The 14,060-nt window shown below is 34.2% G+C and overlaps 1 protein-coding gene across 1 annotated transcript in view; it reads right to left on the bottom strand.

Annotated features, from left to right (window-relative positions):
* Positions 1 to 904, bottom strand: part of Lim3 (Lim3 homeobox protein) — a 6,809-nt gene extending 5,905 nt beyond the window's left edge. The window contains exons 1-2 of the mRNA XM_018542079.1: positions 661 to 904; positions 50 to 224 (exon numbers count right to left, since the gene is read on the bottom strand). Of these exons, the coding sequence (XP_018397581.1) occupies positions 50 to 224; positions 661 to 904 (419 nt within the window). The remainder of the gene's footprint in view (positions 1 to 49; positions 225 to 660) is intronic.
* Between the last annotated feature and the right edge of the window lie 13,156 nt (positions 905 to 14,060).

Below are 14,060 nucleotides of genomic sequence, written 5' to 3'. Positions count from 1 at the left end.
TATATATATATATATAAATAATGATGTGACAACAATTATTGGTGCTTACTTGAAGAAATCATCTTTGCAGAACACATGGCCGTTTCTCGCAAAACATTTATCGGTCAATCTGGCACCACAATCCCGACATGTCAGACACCTTGCATGCCAACACCTCTCCAAGACCCTTAGAACGTATTTATCCAAAATAACTTCCTGACATCCACCACATTTTGGTATAGTGGCTGTAACATATTGATCGATGCAATCGATGTAATAAAAAGTATAAAATAAAATTATTAATAATAATAATTATATATATAAATTAACACATATTGTAAAAACCAGCACATTACATAGAAAATATTTCTGAATATTATATCTGTTTAAATATTAAATTTATTTCCATTATTTATCATACAATTTATAATAAATTAAATATTTATTAACGGACATCACATCAAAAATCAAGATTAATCGCAACGTAAAAAATATCTATGAATATTTATAGTAATATTTAGAAAATGGTCCAACGAAATTATTTTCAGGTTTGTATAGCTATCTAAATTTCTAGACGCAGATACTTCAGCAAAATCATTCTTTTCGTGAAGAAACTCGGATAATTTCAACAGCTTAATTTTGGAGCTATCCACTAAAACGGAACAGTCGTTCGACACTTACAATGAAGGATTGTTGGGATATGTAGAGGCAGATGATCGAGTTTGAAGGTGGGCTGATCTAACGGATACATATCGCCCTGTGATATCGCGGAACCGACGCTGCTCGCACTGCTATGTTGTTCCTGACGGACGCTGCGCGATTCCGGACTACTTTGCGGAGTTAGGACGTCGTGCCGCTGCGAACGGTACATTCCTTCCAAAGAAAAAGACTCGCACCCCAACAACTCTAGTCTCATCTTAGTCATACTTGCTGCCGCTTTAGCTTGTAATCGCAGTCGCCGATATTATCTACGAGTTCCTGCGATTTCAGCGAATGTAATGCTCCGTACGGAGCATATCGATGCTTTTTTTTCTGTTCGAGAGATTTTCTTTATCAAGGAAAGAGTCAATGCTGCGATATCTTCCTAATGGTTACTTGTAAGGCACGGTAGAAGGGGAGAGTATCTTTGGAAAATCCAGACTTCTTGTCTCAGAAACGTATCTAGTGGAACGAAATTTGCAGACTTTTAAACAAAAAAATCTTCAGACAGATGCATTATTAATTCTCACGAGAAGACACATCTCATTAAAACTTTCTCGCTGCCTTCCTGTCGGCAGTCTCCAGAGACTATTGTCGTAAACTCTTCAAAGTTGCTATTGGTATTTAATCCATCTTAACTGCACAGTTCATTCTTCAATTGAGACACTTGGAGTTCACGAAATCATATGAAATTCACTCAAACTCCTCAATGTGTGTAATCAATATTTTTAAATTTGTTGGAATTTGAAATAAATCATAATTATGGATAACATCGATATAATTATGAAGCTTACTATAAAGTTACAGTAATCCGAACAAACAAGTCTGACGTATTCTACAAGTTTGTATCTTATCGCATCAACACTTCTATGAATATCGTGACGTAAGAAAGACACTCGTAAAGCAGCTGTCGCGACAAGCACGGTACGGGGATACGCGCACGACTAGTTCACCAGCAACGATGTTGCTTATGCGCACGTGACACTCGTGGGTGTGGCGGCTGATTGGTGGGGCAAGTGCCTGGATTATTGGGTGCGGTCAGCACCCACGCCAGCGTCTGGTAAGTGCCGATTGGAGGATGCTCGACCGCCCACCAATATGGCGCACGCCACCAACGCCGTACGATTTCGAGTACCGCGTTGCTGGGGTGCTGTTGAGTGCTCCGAACGTGGCGTGGAAGACGAGAGGATGAGAGATCTGGAGAAACGGAGGCGAGGAGACACCGCTGATGTTCGTTGATGGTGGACGATATTAATCCCTTTGAACGAAGAGCTCAAGGTGCCTGTAGTAAGATGCTAGCAAATGTAACCCGATCTTTTGCATTTGTCTTTTATTCACGTTGTTAAACGTTAAATCGTACATCTTTACAAAGAGGCGCTGAATTTTAGTGTTTAGATTGATATACATCTTCATTATTGTGTATTAATAGAAGAAAACGTCATTTGATGGACATTGTTCATTTACAGTATTAAATTGTACAAAAAATATAATAAGATAATTATACTTAATAATGTTCTATGTAAAAGTTGTGACTTTTTATGAGCCATCAATATTGATGGTCAGATTTAAAACAGAAAATATTTTTAAATATAAGTAATTAGAAATATTAAACATTTTTAATAATTACATAGGTAAAGGTTTAATCCAACTGTCCATGTAACTACCTGAAAAGCAAATAGGCCATATTGGACACAGTTATCTTACTCGAATTTTGTAATACTCTAATTCAATTAATAAACTGATATTCTAAAGTAAGAAATCTCATCTCGCCGTTTATAAAAATTTCGTGAGAACATATATTATTAACGATAGAAAGACAGTCAATACTTATCACGTGATATTATTTATTAGAAATAAATTAATAAATAGAAGAATCATGTAAAGCACATTTATTTCAGTATACATATATTGCAGTGAGATGAAGGAAGCAAAACAAGATAAACTTCGTTTCGTCGGATATTAAAAATCCCCCTAAAGTATATCTATATCGTCTACGCTTAATAACTCGACGCTGGTCCGTCGTCGCTTATTAATGCGTCGCGGCGGCTGTATTCATTGGAATCGTAGTGCAAAAGAATTCGAGAGTCATCCCCTGGGAGCTCCTTTGAGCTGCTGATTCTCCTCGATTCGGTAAGCAACACGAAGCGCGCCGCACAAGGAAGGATAGCGTCTGTCTGCGAACGAGGAGCCCGGAGTAAAAGGAGAAAATGAGGAGAGGAAAGGAGGAAGAAAAGAAGGCGAGAGGACAAAAGGAACCGAGCGAAATTAAGAACAGTCACGGGGGATGAGGGACGCCATTTTATAATCTTGCCCAGGATCATTCGCGTATATTTCTTCTGCTCTCCTTGCCCGCCTATCATTTTTGTTTCTTCCTTTTTATCCTCCCCCTAAACCCGCGTGTGCACTCGACCGTACGGATCGATCGCACGCGTACATAAATGCGCACAGATCGTAAAGGTCGTAGTTGCAATTATAGGACGGTTCCTTGATCTCGATTTATTTTTAAACAGTTATCCTTTATGTTTGACTCATACATCTGATGTGTCAAAAAGCAAGAAAATTAAATTGAAAAAATGACAATTTTTATGAAATTTCTATTTTAGTACATTTTACAATAGGAATTGCAAAGAAAATTGATTAATTCTGACATACATACACCTACAGCAAATAAAAAAGTTTTATTTTGTATGAAAGGTTAACAATATTAATCCATCATTTTATTCAGTTTAGTATATTTTATAAAATTATCTCTTTTAATTAACATTATTCTTCTGTACACTGTTAATGTATTATAATAAGATTACTTATATATTTTATTATTGTTATATATTTGTATATAACAATACACGAAATATGAACTTTGTCTGAAAGATTAATATCATTTGGAGCGTGACTAAATTTTGAGATTTATTTATTTAATATTATACAGTAATGTAGGTAATTCAATTATTCGTAATCACTCTATATTCTACTTGGAAAGAACAATTTTGCTGAAGTATCTAAAAATGTAACTAAATATAGATCTAAAAATAATAATGTGTTCTGAAAAATAACTTTATTAAAATATGTTTATGATAAGGCTCAATAAATTTAAAATAATAAAGAAGAAAAGGGCTATGAGCCAAAAAAGTCGTTAAAATATACAATTGTTAGTAAATAAAAATTGTCATTTAATTAAAATTACGTAGTTTAATTAGAAACAAGAAATATATGACAAAAGACAACAAACGTTTCGACCTCTATTAGGTTATTATCAATGTTACAATGATCGCGAGTTGTTAACAAATGTACGAAATTATAAAATTATAAAATTATAAATAATATAAAAAATAAAATACATATATATATATGTTGGTCAAACAAAAAGAAAATTGAGTACTAAATTAAATGAACATATATCTGATATTAGAAAAAAGACAGGTTCTCCCACTGTCATAACTGCAGATCATCGCATTAATTTTAACTATAATTTTAGATGGAATGACGTTAAAATTTTAGACATTGAATTTTCCTACAGTAAGAGATTGGTGTCTAAAGTGATTCATATTAAAAGACAAAAACAAGGTCTTCATAAGCAAAATAATACTGAATCTTTACCAGAAACTTACTCATAGATTATTAATTCTCTCTCTCCTTCTTACTCTTAATTTCTCCCCATTTTACCACATGTATTTACCCTCTCCAAATCCTTTTTTCCCTCTAATTACCAATGTAACCTTTCTTACTTGAAATGTCTTAAAAAATATAATATAAAATAGCTCAAGTAATATATATTAAAATTAAATAAAAATATGTTTTGAGAAGGGCTACAAATCAGTTAAAATTTTAATACTTAAAACAAAAAATTTATTGTTTGTAAATAACAGTTAAAATGAAAATATAAACAACAAACGTTTCGATTCCGATCGGGTCATTATCAATGTTAAGTATATAATACAATTAAGACGGTTAAACAATAAAAAGATCACAAATCAATTACGCCTTAACGCAAATTGAAGGATTGCTCTTGGAAGTTCTTATTTCTATAATATTATATGTATATCACTGTGTAAAGTTTCATTTCATGTGGTTCGCAATGATAAAATGTATAGTTTACAATAGAAAATTGTAAATCTGTTAATATACAGGAAATATAATAAGTAAATCTGTAAATACCTCTGGTTGTCATAAATATGTTACAAGTGTAGAATATAAAATTAATCAAAATATAAAATATTTAAATACTAAATCTAACAGGACCGTACATGTGAGAAACACAACCAATGAGAAATTGCCATTAACGGTCAAGTTGGATCTTAGGTGCTATTATAATTTCGTGTGAATTTATATATTACGAATGTAGTCTTTTAAACCGCGCGCCGAAAAATTTTTCGGTATTTAAACGCTACTCTACGAAACTACCGCAATAATATCACTAGTTAAATTATCTACCAATTTAACATTTGATGCTCATGACATCTTGGATCTTAATAATGTTGAATGACATATTAAAATCTGTAAATAATTAATATAAATAATTAATTTATATTGCGAAAAATATTACCTCGGCCGGGAGTCGAACCCGGATCTCTGCACTGAAAAAAAAAGTTCTGAAATCGAGTAAATGTAGTTACTTGTTTTTCATTTTTTTAATTCAAGAAATAATTTTATCAATGTAAGAACAATTGACTTGCCTTTAGTAAATATTAACTCAAACACAGTAACATTTTGATTACGTAAATAAAAAGTATCAGTTACAAATAAATTATTCTGAACTCAAGATTATAATTACTAAATTTGAGTAATCAATACTTTTCATTTAAGTACCGCACTAGTTTCAAATCTAGATTTTTCTGTTGAGTAAATATTGTTTCAACTGAAGAAGGAAATATACTATTGAATCACATAAACATAATTACTTCCAATTACTTGCTTCCAAAAAAGATTTACTTTTTACAATTACATTTCTGTTTCCTATGCGATACATATATGTATACTTATTGCAAGAATATATTTCATAGCATTAAGTAACTATTTTATTTCAAAATTAGTAAATATTTACTCGGAACTATTTAAGTAACGGATTTACTTCCATTGAACAAATATTACTTAAATTTGTTATAGCAATTTTTTTTTCAGTTGACATTCAGTGCGAGCGTCCTACCAGTTAGACCTAAGTCAAGACCTTAATAGAAAATTAAAAAATATAATAATAAAATATAAAATACTTATAAATAAAAAATAGGTAATGAGATATCCTGATATCCTTTGTTCCTTCCTTATTTTATTCTCTTAATCTTCTCTTCATTTGACCAACATAGCTAGCATCGCAATCCTCACAACAGATTTTATAGACTACATCCTGTTGAGACAGCTAATCAATCAAGCTAGTCCTTACCTCGTTTTATGTAATTTTTTAGAGTATTAGAAATAAGTTAATTTACAGTTAAGTTTATAAGCTATAGGCACAAAGCTTTCAGATACAGATCTAACGTATGGAGAATTTTTTGGTGGTTTTCTTTTTTGAGGGATATGAACTAATATTGTGCATATGTGATAATTAATTCTTTTTCGTATGATAGAGAAAATAAAAAAATGATAAAGAAAAGAAAAAAATTTAACTGACTCGTAGCCCTTCTCAACATACTTCAATTAATAAAGTTATTTTTGGATTCATATTTAACTAAATTTTCAGATACGTAAAACTATTATATACTTATTTTTTTCAAAGGTTCCATCTGTGTATTATAAGTTTTAGCTATGATTTTTAGACCAATACTTCTCAATGACTGCTAGTAGCGGTGATTTAATTGATCAATATCAGAGACTTGGCTTTTACCATGAAACAGCCACATGTTCATACAAACATATTTCACACATACAAGTATAATACATCGAACTGAGAATTCGCATGAAAGCCTGATCGATCGAAGTGTGATATTTCCCTAATGCATTGCATCGATCGTTAAATTTTCCACCTGACCACGGGATGACAGATGGCACGGCGTTATTCTATGCGCACGGTTTGATGCCCATAAAATCTGTCATGCATACGCGTTGTCGGCATTACTTCGCCAAAAGGGTGTAAGCCGAAAGTGGTGTAAGCCACGCGGCAAATGAATGTCAGAAGTTGTCTGATTCTTGTATCAAGTATCATACTCAAGTGCACCAAATATATATACTGCAGACAAATCATGTAGATTTGAATTGTTACAGCTATCGCGTAAATTTTTTAACACTTTTAATATTACACTATAAGATTTGCATTCTTTATGTCACATTTTTAAAGTTCACATTTAAAGCTTAATATTTCCCTACAATATTTATCTACAATTGCATCTTTCCAAATTTCTATAAAGAGAATAACTTAGAAAATAATTTCTATACAATAAAACTTAAAACTTAGAGTCTATAATAGTAAAAGATTTAATATATAAAAATTCTTTACAAAGTTATGTGTTTAATTAAAAGAAAAGCTTAAAGAAATTGGAAAGACGTACTGATTTTATGACATGATCACCGATTTTTTGTAATTGCCGAAACGCCATTGATTTTTTGCTTTTATAAATTAAACGTGAGGTCTTAATTTTGACAATAATGACCCTCTCTCGAAATCAGCAATGACAAAAGACGAAGATGTCTGCGATTGCGCGACCTCGTGACTTTCGTGGGCGTCTTTCTATCCGAGCTTCGATCACGCGAGCCCACCCTTTGTCGGTTCCGTCGCATACACGTCGACACGCCTCTAGAAGTCGTCCGTCACCGTAAAAAGCGTTGCCGTGGGGGGGTTATAGGGCGAAAGCTCGTGGAAGGGTGTAGAACCGCTCGTTTCGCGCATCTACGCCTAGTTCGCGCATTTACAATCGCGTACGATTTTATCGATATAAAATCTCCGTTTTCCGAGAAAAACTTGTTCCAGTTATACATGAGCGTGAGAAGAAAAAAGTTTTTTAATTATTAATTAATTTAATATACGACAAACTGCTCAGTATTTCTGATATTTATCATTATTCTGTAGTTTATTTAGTTCGCAATACATCCACAGTATATCAAAGTTAAACATATCTCGAATGGCACTAACTCTCCCATTTGGAGACTTATAGCTTTCCATTCAACTGGTTTCAATCGTCATCGGGAAATACCAGCTGGAATCAATTGTCGCGGTTCTACACTCACAATTAGTGAACGAAGAAGCGACCGCTATGAAATATAAAGGTCCATATACGCGGCACGTTTTTTAATTTAACTTGCTCCAGAGCCAGCCAGAAGAGAAACGGGGAATGAGAAGACCCACGGAGGTAGTCTAACTCAGGGGATACGACTGCATATAATCGAATTTGCACCGGGGAGATCTCTTTCTCTATGGGCGTTTCCATTACGTTGGCGGGCAATAAATTACGCTACCCTTGCCGCGTAAATAGATTTGAATTTATGCTGCCTGCTTTGCCCCATTTACGCATATGCTTTTCAGCTTTTTATTCCTCTTCCGACGGAGCGGTGAACGTATCGGCGATTCTTTCGGCAAATCGTTTAGTTAATCGAGTTGCACAATAGGTGCAGTTTTGTGTTCTTTGATAGAAAAATCAATGAAGATACCGTCATTAAATCATCGCATATAATGTATCCAATATTATGTGGTAATATTATTGCTACATTATATTTGCCAATAATAATCTTTTATTATAAGATATATTAAAGATTGTTGGTACATCTAGTCTTCAGATTAACTGAAATCAGTTGTATGAGAATTTTAAGTATTTTTATTAACCATTATAAATTTTAAATTAATATTTGTATTATAATAGAAATTATGATGTATATTATAGATGATTCTTTATGCAAGCATATATTTCTTCAAATTCATTTTTGTTGAATAAATATGATAATTCATACGTGTATGTTTTCTCCTATATTTGATACAATTTAAAATTTTATTTTTTAATAAATATTTAATAACATAATAAGAAGAACATAACATAAAAGTTAAAATTACTTACTTCATGGATCGATATGATTTAATATAATATTTATATACTTTTGCTAATGATAAGAATTGACATATGTGTCTATTATATTATTGATATTAGTATCTACGTTTTCAAGCATACTATATTTAATCTAAAATATGGAAATATACTATAATTCGAATGAATAAAATACATGTTAAATTAAAAATGCAAATATCAAATTTTAGAAACGTGACTTCAAGGAAATTAAACATTAAAAAGAACTGGCGTATGCACAGTTTAAAGAAAAGAAATACAATATTTGCATTTAATTTGCAATGTCAAAGCTCTTTAATTATTTCACTTTGAATCTGCAAACTTAAGTCTAACTCTGAAACGTCCGAGAAAATTCGACTCGGATTCAGGCGCAGTCAGTGTACATACGCAACTTCATAGACCAGATGTGCGATTGTGCCGGTGATGTCGAGGAAAAGTGAATCTCGTTGAAGGTAGAACACAGTCAGGGCGCAGATATCTATATCAATGTGCCACTGGCGAACAAGGAAGAGCGGTGCGAAATGAAAAGGACGCTCGCGTGGGTGCGTCGACATGGTAGAACAAACCGTGAGCACCCTCTCTACATCCTCCCCACTTCCGTCTGCCTCGAACCGGGTTCGGGTCCGTAAACCCCCGCGAAAGACCCCTTCGCAAAGCTCCGTACCATTGTCGTTGGCTCGAGCAAGAGACCTCTCTCAGGCGTTCCGACGATTAAATGGACTTAAGCGACATACGGGCGCGCACTTGCCCGTTATACCAAACTCGATGCACTTGCACCTTTCCATCTCACTTCACTTGGATTTGTCTCTGGCAGGTAAAACACGACTGGACACACGAGGGAAACGTCGGCGGACAAAAAGGGCTGTGTAAAGTCTATTCAAAGGACGAAGCCCTGCATTTTTTTTTATTTCATATATATTCGATAAAAGTTTTATCTTTTAATTCTCATCCACATTGGAATTACACTTCAATTGATTCTGATTAATGTAACTGAAGCTAAAATTAGTTATTATATTATAGTATTTATTTGTCAGTTGATGCCAATAATATAATTCAGTATTAACTAGAAAATAGTTTATTTCGCAGCTGGGTTGAAAAAATATCCCAGATAATTGTTTACAAAAAACCAAGGGTTACTTCTGGGTTAAATAATTTGGTGACAAAGTCAAATGTTAACGTAGTCAATTTAAATAATAACGCGATTTGTTCTTCGCCAAAGTTTCACGATTCGAGTTTAAAAAGATCCGCTCACACGAATACAAAATCCACGTCATCCGGGCGCGCGCATCGAAACGAGGGAGATTCAGATCGGCAATAAAACGAATCCGACGTGCCTAACCAACGATATTAATAAATCCAATATCTTCCGACCGATAAAACGGCAACCGAGCCGTCGCGCATTCGTCTCCATGCCCCACCATCCGTCCCCGGCCTTATAAACAGTTGGCCCGTTTGTCGTACGCGCATGGAATCGTCGGAAATTGTGCAAATACGTATAAAATACGCACAATGTGTCCGCGGATCCGCGTAATATGTGTTGCGGCTCACGGACCTTCGATAAAAAGGCACCACATATATCGAATCGCCCTTCTCCAGATGATTGGCGCAGCGTTCGAGAAAATTATCATTAGCTGAATTATCAGAAGCCATAAATCTTACACACGGTTCCTACATTTTATTACAACCCATTGTAATTTTAACTTTTATCCGATGTTCCTTCTCTTATTAACTTGGGAAAAATGTTGCCTTGTGTTAAAAGTCGTTGAGATCATTGAGATATCGAAATAATAATATCAGAAGTAAAGAAAATATCAGGGTGTTGAATTTTAACTAACAATAAACATTTTTATAGACATTTTATAGACATTTTTATATTGCATCCAAATTTTATAGACTTTTTATATAGATATTTTTTTTATTACATCCAATTTGACTATGCTGTATGTATTACTACAAATTTAATTCAATGTGCTTTATCTGAAAAATATACCGAGAAAATGCTCTGTATATTTACTTTTTATTGTATATAAACAATTTTAATCCACTTCTCTTTTGCCGATTAAAACCAGAGAAAAGAGTTAGATAGTACGAACTCGAAAGAGATAGATAGTACGATAATTCGTTCGCGAAACCTGTCAAATCACGGCACCATCGACTATAATCGTCACCAACCGTATTATCAAAGCAACGGGGTTTACATTCATACGAATAGAGCAAGTGCTATATACATAGCGAATATACGGGGGTTCCCTCGCGTGAGAGGATGGTACCCCACACACATTATTTATGCGCACCGCCCATTGCGTGTCATGAGATATACACGCGCGCGCGCGCGTGCTTCAATCCACGCATATGGGGACATTAGCTACCCCATTAAACATTTTATCCGCGTGCTCTTTCGGTAGGAAAAAAAGGACGTGATCGTACCTGGATGGATTTGCCTGGCGAATCCATCCACTTTGTCGATACACAGTGGGGTCCGAATAACGCGCACAAATTATACGAATCATATCGCGTTACGTAAAATTTAATATCATTTATCAGAGATTTTTTCAATTTTCATCAAACTTGACGTATTATCCATAACTTAATTATTCATTTATCAAATTCAATATTATATTCTTGACTAAATTATTCACTTCAATTTATTTTATCTTATTGACTATCTTTATTGACGACAACTAATTATCTAACTCTAGACAATACAATAGCATTGAGAACAAGAAAATCAATCCAACGATGCAAACATCTGTAAGAATTGTTGAAGAAAAACCTGCGAGTCCCAAAACGTACATTTTTTTTATTAATTAGTGTTTTTATATTGTAAAATTTAAGAACAATGATTATTATTATTAAATCCATTTAGCTCGATTGAGCTTAATTATTTAATTTGCATTGCAAAAAACGAGTGAAATGTATTAATTATAAACTTTAGAATTGCAGGAAACTTTTTAGATTTGTTAAATGTGAGTTTTTTCAAATTTAGATATAATATAATATTTTGAAAAATTGACAGATACACACACAAAACCGTAGAGACAAAAATTTCTATGATTTTTAATGGTTCTTCAAACAGCAAGTTGTGTCAGACAAATGTTATTTATTAATAAAGAAAAAAGAATGAGTTACATTAAATGTCCAAAAAGTAGAAATAGTCTCTCGCACTCGTTTTGAATCACATTGTATGCAAGTCCTTCTATCTATTCTAAATAGACGCTTTTTACGTATTATGCAACATATATTTCCTACCCATTATTCTAAATGGACTTTGTCTGATCGATGTTCGGTACTACGTTCCGTTTCGATCGTAGTATTCATTTTTATTGGTGTTCGCTTAACCTACTTCTGCGAATCGTAACGCTTACAAATGATCACATAATAACACATAATAGAAATATCCACACATTTGCACGCACGCACGTTCACCTGCGCTTCCGCGTGTCCGTAATGTCGCTCAGAGTATGCAGTACGAGTTAGAACATTTAGCGAGTACATTAAGGAAATTGCGTGGACTCTGCACCGCGCCCTGCCATGACCGCCTCTCACACTCGCTCGCGTATTAAAGCACACACGAAGAAAGCATCAGCGACTAGAGGTAGCCTTTTCCGAAACAGTGTCTCTCAAAAACCTTTGAAAGCTTAGAACAAACTGAAGAGACTGGAAAAGATCAGAGCGTCTTCGTTTTTTTATCCATTAAAAGTATAAAACGTTATACAATATAGGTATATACTTTATATAAGTGGATTTAAATAAAACGCTAGATTTTTTTCAATAAAAATGTCTAGACGTCAGTAGTTCGCCAAATTACCTTTTCTTCCAGAAGAATGAAAACGCTAGATTAAACGGATAATACGATCTCTCTTTCTTTATGACATCTAGACATTGTTCTTGCTTTGACTGTTTCGGATTGACTGTCTGCTACCTCTACACGAATACTTCTGCCGTTTGTTCCACTTGAGAGACTCTGCCCTCGGTTACGAGGAAACGTGCTCGCACCCTTCGGCGCATCAGTGTAAGTAAGGTGGTGCAGATAGAAAAAGAAGGAGCGGCACGCTTGGATGCTGTACCGTGTGGAGACCGAGCGCACGCGTGAGGGCGAAATGAAGGGAGATAACGGGCAGGAGGGGCCTAGAGAGAAGACAGAGGACCAATGGGGCGGAGAGGAGAGCCGTGGATCCAAGGGTGGAAATGGTCTGCTCTACCAGACCCCGGGTGAGACAAGTAGGGTCAAGTGAACTAAAGCGAAACTACTGGAGACGGGAGTGTTAAGGGGACAATATAACGTACTCGCGTTGGAGGGTGAGTCGCGAAGATGGGTTTAATCTATTACCGGGCGACTCGGGCCAAGTGGCTTCTTGTTACACGCTCGTTTGGACGAGACGGACTCTCTAAACCGATCCGATAGAAAACCTGGCGGTTTCATTGCGAACGAACGCGGACGATTTGATATTTCAGAGATAGTTACATCGGAAATGAGAAATGTACGTTTTCACGAAGAAATTCTTACGTAACACGAAAAGCATATAGGAATTATTACAGCTCTGTAAAAGAGTCTGCTCAATGATCTGATGCTCGATGAACTAACTTCTTCGCTTCTCGCCGGTGTGGATTTATTTTCTTTTTATTCACAACTTTTTGCGATATATAAACGTAAAACTTAGGTAAATTAATACCATATATATAAAAAATCAACGCAATGTATTCTGCATTGATTCATCGACGAAGTTTATTTTCGCATTCATACATGGTATACGTTGATTTATTTTCGAGGCCGGAAAGGCAGATGTCTTTAATACCTCTATTATTTCGCCTTTTTCCTTTTCCGATTGACGAATCATTCTCACCAGGAATTCGTAAGCGAAGCGCGACGTCGCTCTTACGCGGATACGTTATTTCCGGAAAAGGTCAACAAAACCGGAAATCAAAGGGCCGCAAGGTGCTCGACGTAGCGGGACGTTATTAATTTATTTTTCTCGGCTCGCCGAGCGCAGCTGCTTTTACAACTTTGTTTTTGTAAGAATAATTGTAATTACATAAACTCTTCAAAATTAAAATATTATTTAAATAAAAATATTCTTTCATAAAATTTCGTTGTAATTTTGTATCCTTATGAAACGATTTTACTTTTGTTAATGATTATGTTTTTTTAATAGATATATATAAAAAATTGAGTATTTTGACATATTCAATTAAAATATAAATGTAATATATTGTTTTCATATAATCGAAGTTAATAATAATGTCTATTTTATTAATCAATGTATTAAATTAAATTTCTTTTCAGAATATGCAGAAAAATAAATTTCTTATTGAGACGTTCTTCTTATAGATGCAAAAAGCAGTTTTAGAAATATAACATCCAACTCTGAATTCTTCTAAAAATTATACTGATTTCAATAA

Source organism: Cyphomyrmex costatus, unplaced genomic scaffold, assembly GCF_001594065.2.
Source record: "Cyphomyrmex costatus isolate MS0001 unplaced genomic scaffold, Ccosl1.0 scaffold302, whole genome shotgun sequence".
Lineage (NCBI taxonomy): Eukaryota > Metazoa > Arthropoda > Insecta > Hymenoptera > Formicidae > Cyphomyrmex > Cyphomyrmex costatus.
Note: the sequence above shows the minus strand (reverse complement) of the source record. Positions and strands in the feature narration are given on the sequence as shown.